The sequence below is a fragment of the Netta rufina genome (genome assembly GCF_964035555.1).
Source record: "Netta rufina genome assembly, chromosome: 8".
In the NCBI taxonomy this organism is placed as follows: Eukaryota; Metazoa; Chordata; class Aves; order Anseriformes; family Anatidae; genus Netta; species Netta rufina.
The window spans coordinates 18831219-18848599 of record NC_140131.1 but is presented as its reverse complement, the minus strand read 5'-3'; the positions used below and the strand labels follow the sequence as shown (position 1 = coordinate 18848599).

The 17381-nt window shown below is 36.9% G+C and overlaps 1 protein-coding gene across 2 annotated transcripts in view; it reads left to right on the top strand.

Moving 5' to 3' along the window:
* The window catches only part of BRINP3 (BMP/retinoic acid inducible neural specific 3), a gene marked incomplete at both ends in the record, with an annotated part of 193076 nt that extends 176652 nt beyond the window's left edge, over positions 1 to 16424 (top strand). For both annotated transcript variants that reach the window (XM_084290811.1, XM_084290812.1), the window contains one exon: positions 15308 to 16424. In XM_084290811.1, the coding sequence (XP_084146937.1) occupies positions 15308 to 16424 (1117 nt within the window). The remainder of the gene's footprint in view (positions 1 to 15307) is intronic.
* Between the last annotated feature and the right edge of the window lie 957 nt (positions 16425 to 17381).

Here is a 17381-nt window from a genome sequence, read left to right as displayed (position 1 = left end):
AGCCTGCTTGACAGCCATGCTCAAACTCAGTAGGAAATTTTAAGTAGAATCTGTAAGAAAAAGAAAAATCAATTAAACTGCAGATCAGCCTGTACCAAAAATAATAACCCTAGGGCAAGTAAGCAAGGCTTTCTTCCAGGGCAATGGCGATGAATAAACATTCCCTCCTCTTTTTCTAATGGTTATCTTTACCCTAATATTGTCTTCATATGGATGTTATGAAATTGTTGCAATCCTCAACCTTTAGGTTATCTTAGAATAGACTGCAGATTATGCCATAGCTCTTTGAAGTTTCAAATTTTCTCATCCATTTCAGTCATCTCAGGGAAATTAAATGGTCTTACAAAACCCACCAACTCCTTTTTTTTTTTTTTTGGGGGGGGGGGGGAGCTAATGGTGTAAATATGAAGAGCTTAATAATTAAATTAGATAATAGATAAGCTCTTAATAAATAATTAAGAGCTTAAGTACCTGTATGTGGAGAGGTAGTTCATGTAGCAATTCAGATTTGAAATATTGTGAAAAAGATTTGTAATGGTTTCCATGGAAACTAAAAACACATTGGAGTAGGTAGTATTAAAAGAATTCAGTCCAGTTACATTTAAATAAATAAGGATCATTTGCAATGTACTGTTTGTAAGTATAGGTAGTATCTTTATATACTTTTAAAATTATGTCACTGAGTTTCAGCCTCTAGTCAGACACACAGGTTCTCACAGGGCTAATATTAAACTGGTTGATGTCAATGGTTGATCATGAGTGCTCTGAATTTAAAGGTAGTCTTTTCATCAATGCCTTCATTTTTTGAATGAGTCCATAGTGAGGTAAGTAGATCAAAAAAGTAATAAGCATTCAGATAATAGTAACGCTTGACAACTGTATTGCAGCAAGCTGCACAGATCATAAAACTCCTGCCAGATATAAAACTAACATTAATTTTATCTAGTTATATTACATACATGTCTTCCTACAAATGTTTGGCTGCATACAGTTAACTTCAAAAAACAACCAAGTAGGCAAAATTTGAGCAGAGTCTATTTTTCTTTAACTTCCTGGTAATGTCAATTCCAGTTGTTACAAGCTTTATGAAAAACACTGGATTCTGTGTAGATTTGGGCTTTTCTGTCCTTTTGCCAGCAGAGACTGTAATTATTCATCAAGGTGAGAGTGTTTGTGTTAGAGCCTTGCTTAATTTCCCAGTGACAAATCTGCTTGCCTTTGCTGTCAAACGAACCACAAAATGGTAGCAGCTACAGACAGGTGAAAAGGCATTAATGCATTGAGGGAAAGTGCCATAGTAAGCAGGCTGAAAAAGATCCAACCAAATTTTCTCAGCACCTGTAAATGCCCCTTTAATATGAATGTGAAGTCATTTTATCCACCAAAATGCAAATAAAAAAGACCTGGAAACTCACGTGGACAGATTGTGTATTGAATAAACAGAAGAAAAAAAATAAAAAGGTGATATTTATGCCTCAGGACATTAGGGCTATTTTTGTGACTATTCCTTGTTATTCAGTGGTATTCACTGTGCACAGTAAGAAATCCTCTGCAGGGCAGAGGGAATACTAAAGCTCCAGACGCACAATTCAGCTAGTTGCTCTGCAGTTATCCACCTCAAGTTCTTGTCATCCCCTCACTATATCTCTAAAACCTTTGTGAGCACATCCGACATCCCAGTTCTTTTTCTTTTCGTCTGTTGTGCCACATAGGTTGGAAATTCTTCTATACAAAGTCTCTTAAGAAAGATTGGCACTTTCTATACTGGTAATGTCTTCATACTTGTTCTGAAGGCACTTTCATTATAAACACAATACAGAGTACAATAATATTTGCAAGGTGCTGAGAATAGACAAAATCCTTTTTGAGATATCTTGGTACAGCTATTATCCTACTAATTACGTGTTTAAAAACCGTCATTGTGGAATTCTTTGTTTCATAACCTGATTCACAATCTTAATGTTTAACAATCCTTCTTGATATTAAGTAGTTATAAGTGCAAAGATACTACAGGTGTACGATTTTGTACAGGTTAAGAAAAAATAAATAAAAATCAGCCATTTACTCTGCATATGAGTTTCAAGATTACATCCAAATACGTCAAGCAAAGGATAGCAAGTTGCTCTACATGGCATTTCATTCTGTAATAACTGAGGACAGCACTGCACTTTTCTGCAGCTTGTGCATCAATCTCCCTTCAGGTAACTTTCCAGAAGTAAGAGCACTGCTTGCATTTCTGTATAATTCCATATCAGAAACCACATTTAACAGAACTATTTAACAGTTTTACATAAACATGTAGTACACATGGTTTCTCTGCAGTTCTGTGTCCCTTCTGGGAACAGCATGCTAGTTTCACTAAACAGAAAGAAAAATGATTCTATGAAGCTCTTCTGCATGGGGAGATTTTCTTTCTCCCCTTTGATATTATGGTAAGTATAAACACATAATAATGAGGAAAGAGCAATTCATCAGCATGAGATTGAATATCTAGAAACATAAACAGTTTAGGAGAACTAATATGTTCTTTCTTTGTATCAAAGGTTGTAACTTCAGATTATGATTTATAATTGATAATACATTCTTCTCAGGTGGAGGGTATTAACATAATCCCACATATGTGATTTTCTTGAACAGATAACATGATGATGCACCAAAGAAAACTGTGGACAAAACAGATTGACCTGACCATTGAATTGTAGAATGGTTTGGGTTGAAAGGGACCTTAAAGATCATCTAATTCCACCCACCCTGACATGAACAGGGGCACCTTCCACTAGATCAGGTTTCTCAAAGCCCCATCCCAGCCTGGCCTTGAGCATATCCAGGGATGGTGCATCCACAGCTTCTCTGGGCAACCTGTTCCAATGCCTCACTACCCTCATAGTAAAGAATTTCTTCCTTATGTCTAATCCAACATTTTGAGTCTAAAGCCATTACTCCCTGTCCAAACACTACACTCCCTGATAAAGAGTCCTTCTCCTGCTTTCTTGTAGGAAAACAATTTTTTGTAAAACAAATAAAATCATAGAATCATAGAATATATTGATTTGGAAGGGACCCATGAGGATCTTTAATTCCAATTCTTGATTCCATACTGAGAAACCTATGAGATAAACTGTTTATCTAAGAACATTGTCCAATCATTTATTGAACACTGATAGGCTGGGGGCTGTAACCACTGTACTGGGGAGCCGATGACAAGATCAAAAAGAAAACAAGCAAGCAAAGAAATAAAGAAACAAACACACACACACAAAAAAAACACAACCATCAAAGCTCCATCAGAAAGCTGTAAGATATATCCTAACAACTTTGATTTTTTGGCAGAACTGCAAATTAATGCACAGGAGTTAATGTGGCATGTATAACAAGTATATATTTTGACTTGTTTCTGCCAGAAGAAATTCTGAGGGAACAACAATTCATCCAGTCTTTCTATCAATTTATATGTTGCATTAGATGTAGAGCTTAGGGATGTGGTTTAGTGGGGACTGCTAGCGTTAGGTCAGAGGTTGGACTCGATGATCTTGAGGTCTCTTCCAACCTAGAAATTCTGTGATTTCTGTGTGATTTCTGTGATTTGAGTGTTGGTTCTTTTGTTTTTGTTGTTTGTTTGTTTGTTTGTTTGTTCATTTAAGATAGACAAAAAAGATTATGGTGTAATTACTTGGAATTTATTTATAAGCATTATTACTATGCTGTCACCTATTTAGTTTTATACAATATCATTACATTACATATCTCTATATATTGTATGTAATATAAAATTTTATATGTCTATATTATGTACTTGCAACATCTGTCCATTTACGTTAATACTTTCCCTATTTATGATCCTCACACCATTGGCATCTTTGTATTAGAATTACACATTGTTAAACAAAATACAGAAACACTTTCTTTAAAACCAGCATGAAACTATTTTTTTAGACAGCCTCTAAATTTTCTTCAGAACCATAAGGGTGCCTTTGTAATTTATTCAAGCATATCGTGACAGAAAAACAAACTTATCTTCTCCTGTAAAGTATATTGTGCCTACATTAAAACTGAGGACTTGCTCAAAATGTAGTTATTTTATGTTGTTTTCAGTTACTATTAACATGAGAGAAAAAAAAAAGCACATTGAACTCCTTTTTTTATAAAAAAAAAAATTAATATAATATAAATGTATGAGGTATGAATACAGAACTGAGTTTTGTATTCTTTAATTAAAATCATTAATATTTACTGGGAGATTCTTGCTTTGGTGTAATGTGGTTTTACTTGGGTGGGTGGCCAAGCTCCACCACAATCACTCTCATTCCCCCTCCTCAAAGAGGAACAGGGAGAAAGTATGACAAAAAAGGCTCAAGGCTGGAGGACAGGGAGACCGCTCAGCAATTATCGTGACAGGCAAAACAGACTCAGCATAGGGAGATGGTAAGATTTATTGCCTATTACTAACAAGTTAGAGAAGTGGGAAAAAAAGGAAAAAAAAAACAAAAACGCCTTCAGCCCATCCACCTTCTTCCACCTCCTCCCCCCGAGTGGCACAGGGGAACGGGGGAATGGGGGTTATGGTCAGTCTACAGTGCTTCTTTTCTGCCACTCCTTCTCGGTCACTCTCGTCCCCTGTGGGGTCCCTCCCATGGGATACAGTCCTTGATGAACTGATCCAGTGTGGGCTTCCCACAGGCAGCAGCTCTTCCAGAGCTGCTCCAGATATGGGTCTGTACCACGGGGTCCATCCCTCAGGAGAAAACTGCTCCAATCTGGCTCCCCTATGGGCAGCAGCTCCTGCCAGGTCACCTGCTCCTGCATGGTCTCCCCTCCATGGGCTACAGGTCCAGCCCAGAATCTGCTCTGGTGGGCGTCCTCCACAGGCCACAGCCTCCGTTGGTGCAGGTCCACCTGCTCCACTGTGGTCTCCTCCACAGGCTGCAGCGTGGAACCCTGCTCCACCATGGTACTCCATGGGCTGCAGAGCTGCAGGGGGACAGCCTGCTTCACCATGGTCCTCACCACAGGCCACAGGGGACTTCTGCTCCGGCGCCTGGAACACCTCTCCCCCTCCTTCTTCACTGATCTTGGCACCTGCAAGGCTGTTTCTCACTCCTCTCACTCTCCCAGCTGCTGTGTGGCACTTTTTTTTTTTTTTTTTTTTTTTTCCGTTTCTTAAATATGCTGTCACAGAGGTGCAAAACAACATCTCTTATTGACTCAGCTCTGGTCAGCAGTGGGGCCCTTACCTTACGTGGGGCAGGTTCTAGATTCTTCTCACAGGAGCCACCCTTACGGCCCCCTGCTACCAAAACCTTGCCACGAATTTACAAAGGGAGGATATATATTGATAAAGGAATCCAGTTGGTTTTAGCAGCCCCTACTGTGTCACTTCTTCCTATAAATTAGGAAGAAGTATGCCTAATTAAAATAGATTCAGATAATTTTGGGAAGCCCTGTTCTCATAATTATGTTACAATTACTTCACTGCTATGTGTAACTTTGGATCAGAAGACACACAAAAATTAGCTATTTTTACACTTACATCTTGCATCTTACAATGGAATATCTTTAATCTCAAAATACCATTTCATTATTTTTTTTTTCCTTTTTGTAAGCCAATGTTCCTTCCATTTAATTTATTCATTGCTTTATCTATCTTATGGACAGTTGAACACAGAACAAAGAGCTGTCATTGCTCTACCTACATTAACCTGAAGCTGTGGGGGAAAGGCAGCAATGGTACAGGGCTACACTAATCATGCTGATTTCAAGATGTAAGCATTCATCTCTACAGAGGGATACTCTTTTTGTTGTCAAATCAATAGGTCAATTGCATGCTAGTGTATGAGTCTCTGCATTGTGTACAGTTGTTTATGTGGAATTATCATGTTCTTATATTATCATGTTCTTATATTACTTGCCTTTCTATATGTAGTTGGGGGGTCTATCTTCAGTTTGTCTGATTATATACTTCCTTCACTTTCCCTGACATGAAAAGGTTGATTGTGTTGAAATAAGATTCCTAGTTATTTTTATGTGTTAAAGATGCATATCAAATGGACAAATAATTAAAATGTCTAGCTCCTACTTTCATAATTTTTCTTCACAATTGCACTTTAATATACATGTGGAAAAGCCCATGTAAAAGCTTGCAGAATTAATGGATAATCTGTTGCCCAAGATGAGTTTTATACTCATCTAACACTAGAAAAACAAGTACATGTACATAGATATGTATCAGATGAGTGGCTTTAAGAAACAGATATGATGTCATATAATTTGCATTATTGTTATTTTTGTAACTTCCTCCTGTGCACATTAACTCTTTTTTTTTTTTTTTTTCCTAGCACCTTAATTCCTAATTTAACATGATTAATTAATTTTACTGGCATTTCCTTTGTCCCTGCTATGGATTGTTATTTAAAAGCTATGGATCATTATTTAGCAAAAGCTTTCAAAGCTTGTCTCCGATTTGAAGCTTTTTAAATAAGTAACTGTTATTACAAAGCAGTTTGATTCTGATTTCACTCAATAGTCATTATGCTTATAACTTTGTCAAAGAAGAGTGGGTATGTTATCTTAAAATGCTATCTATATGACTATTCTTTGTTGGGGGGGGGGAAGTGCTAAAGATTACAAAAATCTTTGCTACAAGAATAAAGGGGGTGCAACATTAGTGTAGTTAAAACTACAGATTTGTGTACTCATAACATGCTAACTGGAACGATCCTCCGAAAAAATAAGCAGAATATGATCTTTATATCCAGGAAAATCAACAAGCCCTAAATATCTTTAAAAAGTTAAATAACTACATATACATACTTGCTCAGAGATAAAAGTCTAAGTTGCTCTAGCTGTGTTACCACAACCAACATTTTATTAAGAAGAAAACAAACAAAAAAAACATTAAAGATTTATTGTTAAAAGCTTTGTTTCCTAGAGTGAGGATTTCAAGAACTTTGAGATCTTCAAATTGTATGTGGCTTTGTTTAATCAATAAAACAATGTCAGGAGTTTATTCTTAAGGAAACAAACAAACAAACAAACAAACAAACTTTTGTGAGAGTTTAGCTAGCAGCTGCCCCAAGTCGGACTTATCTCAATGAACTAAATCTAAATAATGACAAATATCTTCTCAATGTCAAATTTTTTTAGTATGAAATATCAAGTAACTTTTTTTTTTTTTTTTTCACAAGGTGTTAGATGTCTATGTCTTTTAGTACAGGGGTTTAATTCTGCTTTTTTATAATTAAGACGATCTGGAATTTAAATTAAACATTCATTATTGGTTTTAAAATATAGAGTACCACTCATTGCTGTGGCAAGAACTGCAGAAACTGACACAAGAACTGGGGGTTCTGCAAAGATTATTCTTAGATTTGATTAAGAAGGGAGAAGACAGTATTTGACTTCAATAAGTCAATGTAGATTCAGTATAGGTTGTTATTAATCCTAGCAACAGAATCAGTCTCCTTGTTCTTCCAGTCCCTTTCCTGTAGTATAGGTATCATACACAGGTCTCAAACCAAGCTACCTTTTAGTTCACACATCCTCTTGCTGGAAGCAATTTTAGCATATGGTAATGATATTTCTATATAATTTTCACACATAATTAATATGTTTTCTGTGAACACTAGCATGGGATTTTAGCAAATTTCTAACCAGAAGCTCTTTCTTTCATTTACATGTATATACATTCAGAAAAGTATCATGCTCCTTCTCTACCTCACAATATGCTGTGGGATGAGTATGCAGCTTGTGAAGACCTCAGTTTCACCACAGGCCATGTACCTAGTGCAGATCTTTAGAAGAGCTTTAAAACATCTGGCTCAGGCAGAACCAGCTGTGAAATTATAAGACGTGAACTCAGAACAGCTGCATTGCTCCCATTTATCATCATTTGAAGCTGTTATTGAGAGTATCGTTGACATACCTGTAACATCAGCCATAGTCAAATAATTTCAGGCGTGTTTAATGGAGCAGTGTTTGTAGTACTACTTTAATTTTGTAAGGCTCAACAAACAAAACACATTCAGTCTTCTAATCAATCATTCACTGGCCTTCTGGTGACTGTCAGGATAGTAGTTTTTTGGTGATTCCCAGAAGAAAAGTGCATTCACATAAAGGCCATTATCAAATTTAGTAAAAATTAATGTTCCTGTTAGGAATCACAGCAGAGGAACTAAGTACTTGGATTCTTATTTGTCCTTCCCAAGCAGTGATCCCACAAGATCAAGAGTAGGATGTTTTAAGCTTGTATTTGCTCTTGATGTTCCTGTCTTACAGATTTATACTGGACTCAACCTCCAAAAGAGGGAAAAATAGGTAATGGGTATTTTACTGCATATACACTTTCAGTTAATTTGTTTTACTTAGCATCTGCCTCACTGAGTACTCATCATCTGCTATTGAACCATCTGATGTACAACAGATGCTAAGCACTTAGTGAGGCAGAGGGGGAGGTAAAAGTGTCATATCATGATTAAGTACTTGCCATGACTATTATATAAGGTGACCATACTGCTTTGTTCTTACGTTTAATATTACAGTGTATTGAACAAGAGTAAGCTTAAGTTTTGGATTTCAACTTGCAACTGCTATTCAAAGAAATTAATTTTTCTTTTGAAATGTAAAGTTATTGCATAGCCATATATATATATTTTAAAGACATATTAGAATTAAAAATCAGAAAGCACTTCATAAAGAGGCAATGCAGTGCATCTCACAGAATTATTTCATCTACAAAAACACTTAAGATTGCTATTTTTTGCCATGCTTGTGTAAATGTGGGATTATATGGCAGGCTTTATTTGCTCTGTAAATATTCTAGCTGAAAGCATGGTAGACAACTGCTTAGTTCATCCTGTGCAACATAAAGTTCACCCACAAAAGATACTGGTAATCCAGCAACAGCCCGATTTTCTTCTGATATAGTAGGAAAAGGGTTAAATGTGAGAAGGTAGAATTTACTCCTTCAGTTGGCTGGACCTGTTATTAAACTATAAATAATTAGAAATCTGTTTCCCACTAAATTTTAAGATTTGTGAAAGATTTCTGGAATATTGTCACACACAAGTAAATATATTAATTAAATAGGGTTGGATTTAAATGTTTGTCCACAAAAGAGATTTGTGGTTCAGGTGACTAGAAATTCTTTGCAGTCAAAGTGGAAGGGCAGTTGATGGGTTTTAACTAAAGGGTACATGTATGTGGTTTATAATTGTATGTGTTTTGTGTGAGTTACCTGGTTCAGTGTCCTACACTGTGTAAGCAGAGGGTTGATGGTCTATTTCCTAGTAAGACAACAGGTATTCTGCTATCAGAAAAATCAATAATATTTATGTTTACATAGAAATTCCAGCCTGGAATATGCACTTCTTTTGTAACTTTTTGTTGGTTTTTAAATGGTTAATTTCCATAACTCTGTATTAATCAACAAAAAAGTTACAGAATAATTTGGAGGAATTTTGGGGAGCATTGTGTAATTTAATAGAAGGTGTCTTACACTACAATTAATTTATTTCTCTAAATTGAATATTACTTTATTACTACATATTACTATATATTTTTTTAATTTAGAAGTAATTATTATGATGTCAAGTAATTATGATGTCAAGTATACTATTCATTAAAATAGCTTTTGATAATTGCTTATCGCATAGCATTATATGATCTTGAAAACACAGATATTTCGAGCAACACATTTTGTTTCAAAGCTCATTGAAGTAAATAATATTTTTTTTCTTTTTCACTAGGTTTGGAACACAAAAGTTCTACAGCTCAAGGTCTGCAAAAACAAACACATTAGGCTAGTAAATGTAATTTTCCAAATGAAATAATATTGCTTATAATCTTATTGAAAGGATAATTAAAAAGCCCTTTCAGCTTTCCCCCAGATACTTATTGTCTTAATTTATTTCTTAATTAATTAATAAGTAAGTAGCAACTGCTCAAGACAAGTAGCCTCTTAGTGACTAGCTACCCATTAAAACAAGGAGAATATAACTGATTAAATAGAACCAATTAAAGGTAAAAGGACACAGGCAGTGTCCAGAATGATGCGATGAATGAAGGGATGTACTGAAAATTTAGTCACAGAATCATAGAATCAGAAAATGGCTTGGGTTGGAAGGCACCTTAAAAATAATTGAGTTCCAACCCCCTGCCACAGACAGGGATGCCACACACTGGATCAGGTTGCCCAGGGCTTCGTCCAACCTAGTCTTGAACACCTCCAGGGATGGGACATCCACAGCTTCTCTGGGCAACCTGTTCCAGTTCTTCACCATCTTCTGAGTGAAGAATTTCCTCCTAACTTCTAATCTAAATCTCCCCTCTTTTAGTTTAAAACCATTCCCCTTTGTCCTATCATCTACCCAAGAAAAAAACAAAAACAAAACCAAAAAACAACCACAAAACAAACAAACAATCAAACAAAAAAAACCCCTTGCTCTCCACCTTTTTTATAAGCCCCCTGAAGTATTGAAAAGCTGCAACAAAGTCTCCCTGGAACCTTCTCTTCTCCAGGCTGAACATCCCCAACTCTCTCAGCCCGTCTTCATCAGATAGGTGCTCCAGCCCCATGATAATCTTTGTGGCGCTCCTCTGGACCTATTCTAACAGATCCATGTCCTTCTTGTTCTGGGGGCTTCAAACCTGGACACAGTAGTCCAAGTGGGGACTCACAAAAGCAGAGTAGAGGGGGACAATCCCCTCCTTCCAGTGCTGGCCACTCCTCTGTTGATGCACCCCAGGATGCAATTGGCCTTCTGGGCTGCAATTGTTCACTGTTGGCTCATGTCGAGCTTTTTGTCCACCAAAACCCCCAAATCCTTCTCTGCAGGGCTGCTTTCAATGAGTTCTCCCAGTCTGTACTCCTATCTGGGATTACCCCAACCCAGATGAATTAGAAGTGGTACATTCAAGACTTCATAGTGTATCTAGACAACCAAGCTCAGTCACCTAACTTAGAAAAATAAAGAATAATTAGATCTCATGTACTAGAAAAGGGAAATCTAACGAATGACATCAAGTAATAGCTGATACTAGTTGAATCTTAGGTGAAGAAAATAATGATCTAGAAGAAAGTGAGATTTTGTTTGTCTCGTACTATATGCACCAAGTTTCAAAAAAATATTCCTGCACTATACTGTTGTCTGGAGGCAATGGCAAGATCTGAGCAAGAAAAATGGATCCCCTTAAAATCCCAAAAGATATCTAGTAAATGTCTTTTGATTTTCCTTAAAAGGCTGTTTATTTTAATTATGTTTTCAGAACTATCTGTCATAATATAGATGTAATTACTGACTTGTAGTCACTCATTTGTGTAAAATTTTCAGTCAACCTGTGGCTGAGGTCCTTGTGGAGGATATTCAACAGCTCAATGGTCCTCAAATTCTGGTGTTAGCATAGATTGGACTTGTGTAATGAACTTACAGAGGCAGCAAAATTTTCTGTTTGGACAGTAAATATCAGGGGTTTATATATCACTCGGGAAGACAAGCTCTTTTTGTCCTTAAGTATTAGAGACTCAATCTACATCTGTTGGCTATAGGCACTGAAGAAAGGCAGCACCTTAAATCTCAAAGCTGTAGACAACTTAATTGTTCAGCTATGTAATTTTATGCAGATTTTTTGACTGCTTCTTCTATCCTTTAACAGAAAAAGAAGAAAGGTAGGCTTTTTAAAAATAAAAAGAACAAAAAAGTGTTATTAAGGATTTTACTTGTCATAATAACAGAAACAGTAGATTATATCATTACTAAGGAAAAAAAAAATTCTAAAGACTGTGTGACTGAAGATGTAAACTACCCAAGTCAAATCAACCTTCAACCTGTCAATTAATTTTATTAATTTAAATAACCTTAATCCAGCAATTGAAAATCCTCCTCTTCCAACAGTGTCATGTTTATCAATAGGTCTCCCTCCTTCCATCACCTCTGTGCACCAAGAGAATTTGTTCCCTGCTCTCTGAACTCCATTCTTTGTCAATCTGCAATAATTCTGCAGACTCTCTTTCTGTCTGGCTCACCATGCATTCCAGATACTTGTCCAATCTAACCTTCCCAGATGTATCCACAGGAGGAGACATCCTCCTTTATTCCCCCCCCCAATTCTTTTATATAAAAATGGGGGCTGAACAACCAGGATAAGACAAACTGGACATTTTTACTCACTGCCTTCTAGTTACTTACTCAGTTTCCTAGCAAACTGTGGACAAGCACATCCCAAAACTTTTCACACAGATGTATTATATACATTTTTTAGTATACACGTTTGATACAGAACATCTTTTCCAGAGTCAATTAATACCTGTATAAGAGTAGACAGTATCTGACTTTAACTAGTGCGAAAGCCTCATATTCTTCCTGTTTTTTTTTTTTTTTTTTTTTTTTTTTTTTTTCCTGCAGAACACTAGCAGTGATATTTGTTGTTTGTACTGAAAATTACCATGAAGAACATTATTTGAACTATTTCAAAGTAGCAATATAATATAATAAACCGGAATCCTATGCACTACATCTAAGAGGAAGAAAGGGTAAATGAAACATAACACCTTAAATCTTAAAGATCATCTTAAAGCTGCAAATTTTCTCCCTTTCCCCATGTGGTGGCTTGATCTTGTCTGGGTGCAAGATGCCCACCCAGCTACTCTCTCACTCCCCCTCTTCAACAGGATGCAGCAGAAAAATCAAATGAAAAAGTTCATGAGAACAGGGAGATCACTTACCCATTATAGTCACAGACTCAACTTGGGGAAAATTAATTTAATTTACTGCCAAGCAAAAGAGACTTAAATAGTAGGAAACAACAACAACAACAACAAAAAGTAAAACACACATCTCCCCCCACCCCCATTTTCCCTGGCTCTACTCCACTCCTTCACTCCCAACTCCTCTACCTCCTCCTGCCCCAGGCAGTGATGGAGGGTGGTGAGCAAGGGGCTACAATCAGTCCATCACAGCTCCTCTCCGCCACTCCTTCCGCTCACACTTTGCTCCTGCTCCAGTGTAGGTCCTTGCCACAGGCTGCAGCTCTTTAGGGTAGGCCCGCTTTGTCATGGGGTCTTCTGCACCGGTTGGAGAGGAATCTACTCCAGCACCTTGAGCACCTCTTCCCCCTCCTTTATCACACTTTCCTCCCCCTCCTTTATCACACTTTTCTACCTCAGTCTGGTAGAAAGCATTTTGCCCTTTCTTAAATGTTTTCTTAGAGGTGCCAGCATCTTTACTGACAGACTCGGCTACGGCTACAGTGGGGCTGTTGTGAAGATGGCTGGAATTTCTGTGTCTAGCCTAAGGCAGCCCCTGATCTCTTCTCACAAAGGCTGCCCTTACTCCCCCTTCTCCACTGCCATAACCGTGCCACTGACATCCAGTATACCTCAATAAAGTACTATTCAGAAATCTAGCTTAAAAGTATCTGAAGTCAAGCTCCAAAATTCATAGCTGGAATATAGTTGAAAGATAATACTGCCTGGGCTCTGGGCCAGTAGAAATCGTCTTTGTTGAACCTCCAAGCCATATAGAAATGTCTTGTCCATACTAGCACAATGCAAAATACAAGCTGCTAATCTCTGCTGAGAAACTAATGTAGTTACCTGCCTTTGTTTAACCTTTGAGCTCAGGCACAGTGAGTTTTCATTTGACCAGAATATACCATGCAAATGTATCCTTAGATACAACAACCTACACAACATATAGTGATGCCAGGGCAAGCTCAGTAGATACAGATTACTGTCAAAGCAAGTACACAGTAACTTCCCATTCTACCTGGGAAAGCTGTAGTTTTAATGTACTACTCAGTTTTGGAGTAACATTTATATTGTGACAGTGGATTTATTTGTAGAATGGATGTTCTAGTTTTATTCAGGAAAGAAAGATATAAACTTTCCAAACATATTTTTCCTTAATGTTGACTTTCTACTAAATATAGAGAAGCAAGTTGTTTAGGCATTCATGTCACAAATGCTATTGTATATACTTATACCTCCATAAAATACTGATAGACAATATATAAAAAAGAAACAGAAAAGAGGTGAAAAAAAAAGTACTAAAACCTCCCCAAACAAAAGAAAACCACAACATTAAAAACAGAGAGTCACCAGAGTATAAAATGATGCAATATTACTGGTTTTTATTTTCATGTTTCCAAAAAATCAGATTTTGAGATGCCATATGTTTTACTTTTAGTATTTACACTGGAGTTGGGAAAAAAAAAATCATTAAGATTTTTGAACTATCCAATGCTTGAGATAAATTCAGGTATAATAGAAAATGTAAGTTAGTAAATGAGGCTCTTGCACTGAAACAGTGCAATTGAAACAGAAGAACTGTACAACCATCATCATTGCCATCGTCATCATGGCAACAATAAAATTGACTCTGCAGCAGACAAAACAGGTCCTTTAAGCTGTGCACTTGTAGGATTACTAAGAAGGACCTATAAAAGGAGATAATTTTTCTCTTGACTATGTCCATATAACTATGTTCACATTTTCTTTCTGCTAGCAACTGTACCTTATCAGCTAAATTATTGGTTTCAGTATCTGTTTTCACAGTGTAATTTAGGACATAAACTGTTGTTTCTAGTGGAACTGAAATGAAATGACAAGAAAAAGATAAGTGATCATTCAATTTCATCTCAGAACGTGAAAATTAAACACAGCTTGGTCATCTGTGGCTTCCCATAGGGATATTGTTCTGTTGGAATTCATTCAGAGAGTTAAGACTGAATCTGTTTTAGTGGGGTGTGGGATCCTATTTGCTATTCCAGGTAAGAATTTTGGTCATTCTGTAACTCACTGTCTATAAATCAGGATGGTTACAGCTAGTAACAAGAAAGTGTGCAAGCTTAGAAAAATCTTCAAAAGAAAAACAGAGAGGTGGTACAAAGTCACATACACACAGATATATACAAAGCATGTCCCTGTGCAAAAAGTACGAGGAAAAAAATCTCAAGTGTATAGGATTTCAAGATGTTAATCTGAAGACAATTACAAAAAACCAGCTCTTTGATAGGCTTTCTTGACAGAGATAGAGAGAAAAAAAGTAAATGAACCAAACGTTCCTGTTGTGTGATCTTGTAAGGAAAGTTCTCTATCATTGTTAAAAGGTGATTTAGACATGTATTTATCTACCAGCAGATGCTGTCATCTGACTTTAGGTATGTTTATAGTGCCTTAATCTGCTGTTAAAAACAGCTTTATCTTTCCCCCTTTTTTTTTTTTTTTTTTTTTTTTTCTGATAAAAAAAATTACAAGGTTGTACTTATTGTGTTTGTGTCTCAGTTTGAGCTAAAATATATTATTTTAATGTTGCAGATCTTCCAACTATTGGCTCAACCGCATCCAGTCCTTTCTCTACTGCAATGAAAATGGCCTCCTGGGGAGCTTTTCTGAAGAGACTCACACATGCACCTGCCCTAATGATCAAGTTGCCTGCCATGGGTTCCTTCCCTGCACAATTGGAGATGGTTCTGCATGTTTGAGCTGTGCTCCTGACAACCGCACACGTTGTGGGAGCTGCAATGCTGGATACATGCTAAGCCAAGGGATTTGCAAGCCTGAAGTGGCAGAATCAACAGAACACTACATTGGGTTTGAGACTGATCTTCAAGACTTGGAAATGAAGTATTTACTGCAGAAGACAGATCGGAGAATTGAGGTCCATGCAATTTTCATCAGCAATGACATGCGCCTCAACAGCTGGTTTGATCCTTCCTGGCGCAAGCGGATGCTCCTTACCCTTAAGAGTAACAAGTACAAATCTAGCCTGGTTCATATGATACTAGGCCTCTCTCTTCAAATCTGCCTAACTAAAAACAGCACCTTAGAGCCTGTTCTTGCTGTTTACATCAACCCTTTTGGGGGCAGCCACTCTGAGAGCTGGTTTATGCCTGTGAATGAAAATAATTTCCCAGACTGGGAGCGGACTAAACTGGACTTACCCCTTCAGTGTTATAACTGGACACTGACTCTGGGCAACAAATGGAAGACATTTTTTGAAACAGTACACATCTATCTGAGGAGTCGAATAAAGTCAAATGGTCCAAATGGCAATGAGAGCATCTACTATGAACCCCTGGAATTTATTGATCCCTCAAGAAATCTGGGCTACATGAAAATCAATAACATCCAAGTGTTTGGCTACAGCATGCACTTTGACCCAGAAGCAATTCGAGACTTGATTTTGCAGCTGGACTACCCCTATACTCAGGGATCACAGGACTCGGCACTTTTACAGCTGTTAGAGATACGTGATCGTGTAAATAAACTCTCTCCACCTGGTCAACGTCGTCTAGACCTCTTCTCTTGCTTGCTCCGTCATAGACTCAAACTGTCTACCAGTGAAGTGGTGAGGATTCAATCTGCTTTGCAGGCATTTAATGCCAAATTGCCAAACACAGTGGATTATGACACAACCAAATTATGTAGTTAACCATAAATGTGAAGCACAACACAAAACCTTGAAGGAGTTTTTACAGTGCTTTTGTGGAACAGTTTATGTTTGGAAGAGTAAATTTAAATTGTCTTTTCAATATCTGTCTTATATCAGTCAATACTGTTGGATGGCAATTCACACACATGAACTTGCTGACAATGAATATATTATACCTGCAGTTTTGGTTTATGAATGAAATAAATACTGACACCAGTCTAGAAGACATTCTACTTTTTACAATAAATTTGATTTGTAATTTTATATGTTCCGTGCCAATGCTTTTGTGCATTACATCCTTTAGAGGGAACATAGAAGGATACCAATAAAATTTTGTAGCTGAACAGTTATTAAAAAGAAATGCTGTGGGATTCTTTCTTCTTACACAAAAGTAGTAACCTTGATATACTTTTGTGTGTTGAACACGGGTTGTAGGTAAATAAAAGATAGTGACTTATGGTTTTAAAAGAAACCACAGAAAAGTCAAAACTATGGAATATTATATTATTAGGATATGAATCTAAATGTTCATGCTGAGCTGACATGACAACTGTAGTGATGCTTTATTTGCTACACTTCTGAGACTTGAAAAGGTTTCAAGTTGCTTAACATGACATACAGACTCCCAGAGTGGCAATATTGAGGGTTTTAGGATGGTCAGGAGGTTAGTATTGTGAGATGCACAGTAATGAAAGGTTGCATTAGCTCAATAGCAGACAGGTGAGAGCCTGCCTGTGAAATTGATATTACTCACCTACAAGAGACAATCATTTCCAGAAAAAGACCTGTTCAGAAGTCTCCATAATCCTTTGTTTTGACTATGTGTTTTGTATAGTTCTGGAAAGAAGAAATAGTAAACCCTATGTATATATTGTCCCTTCCCCCATGTACACACATATTAGTATTAATATAGAATTATCTATTTTCAACTACTTACCTAAATATCATCCATGCTGA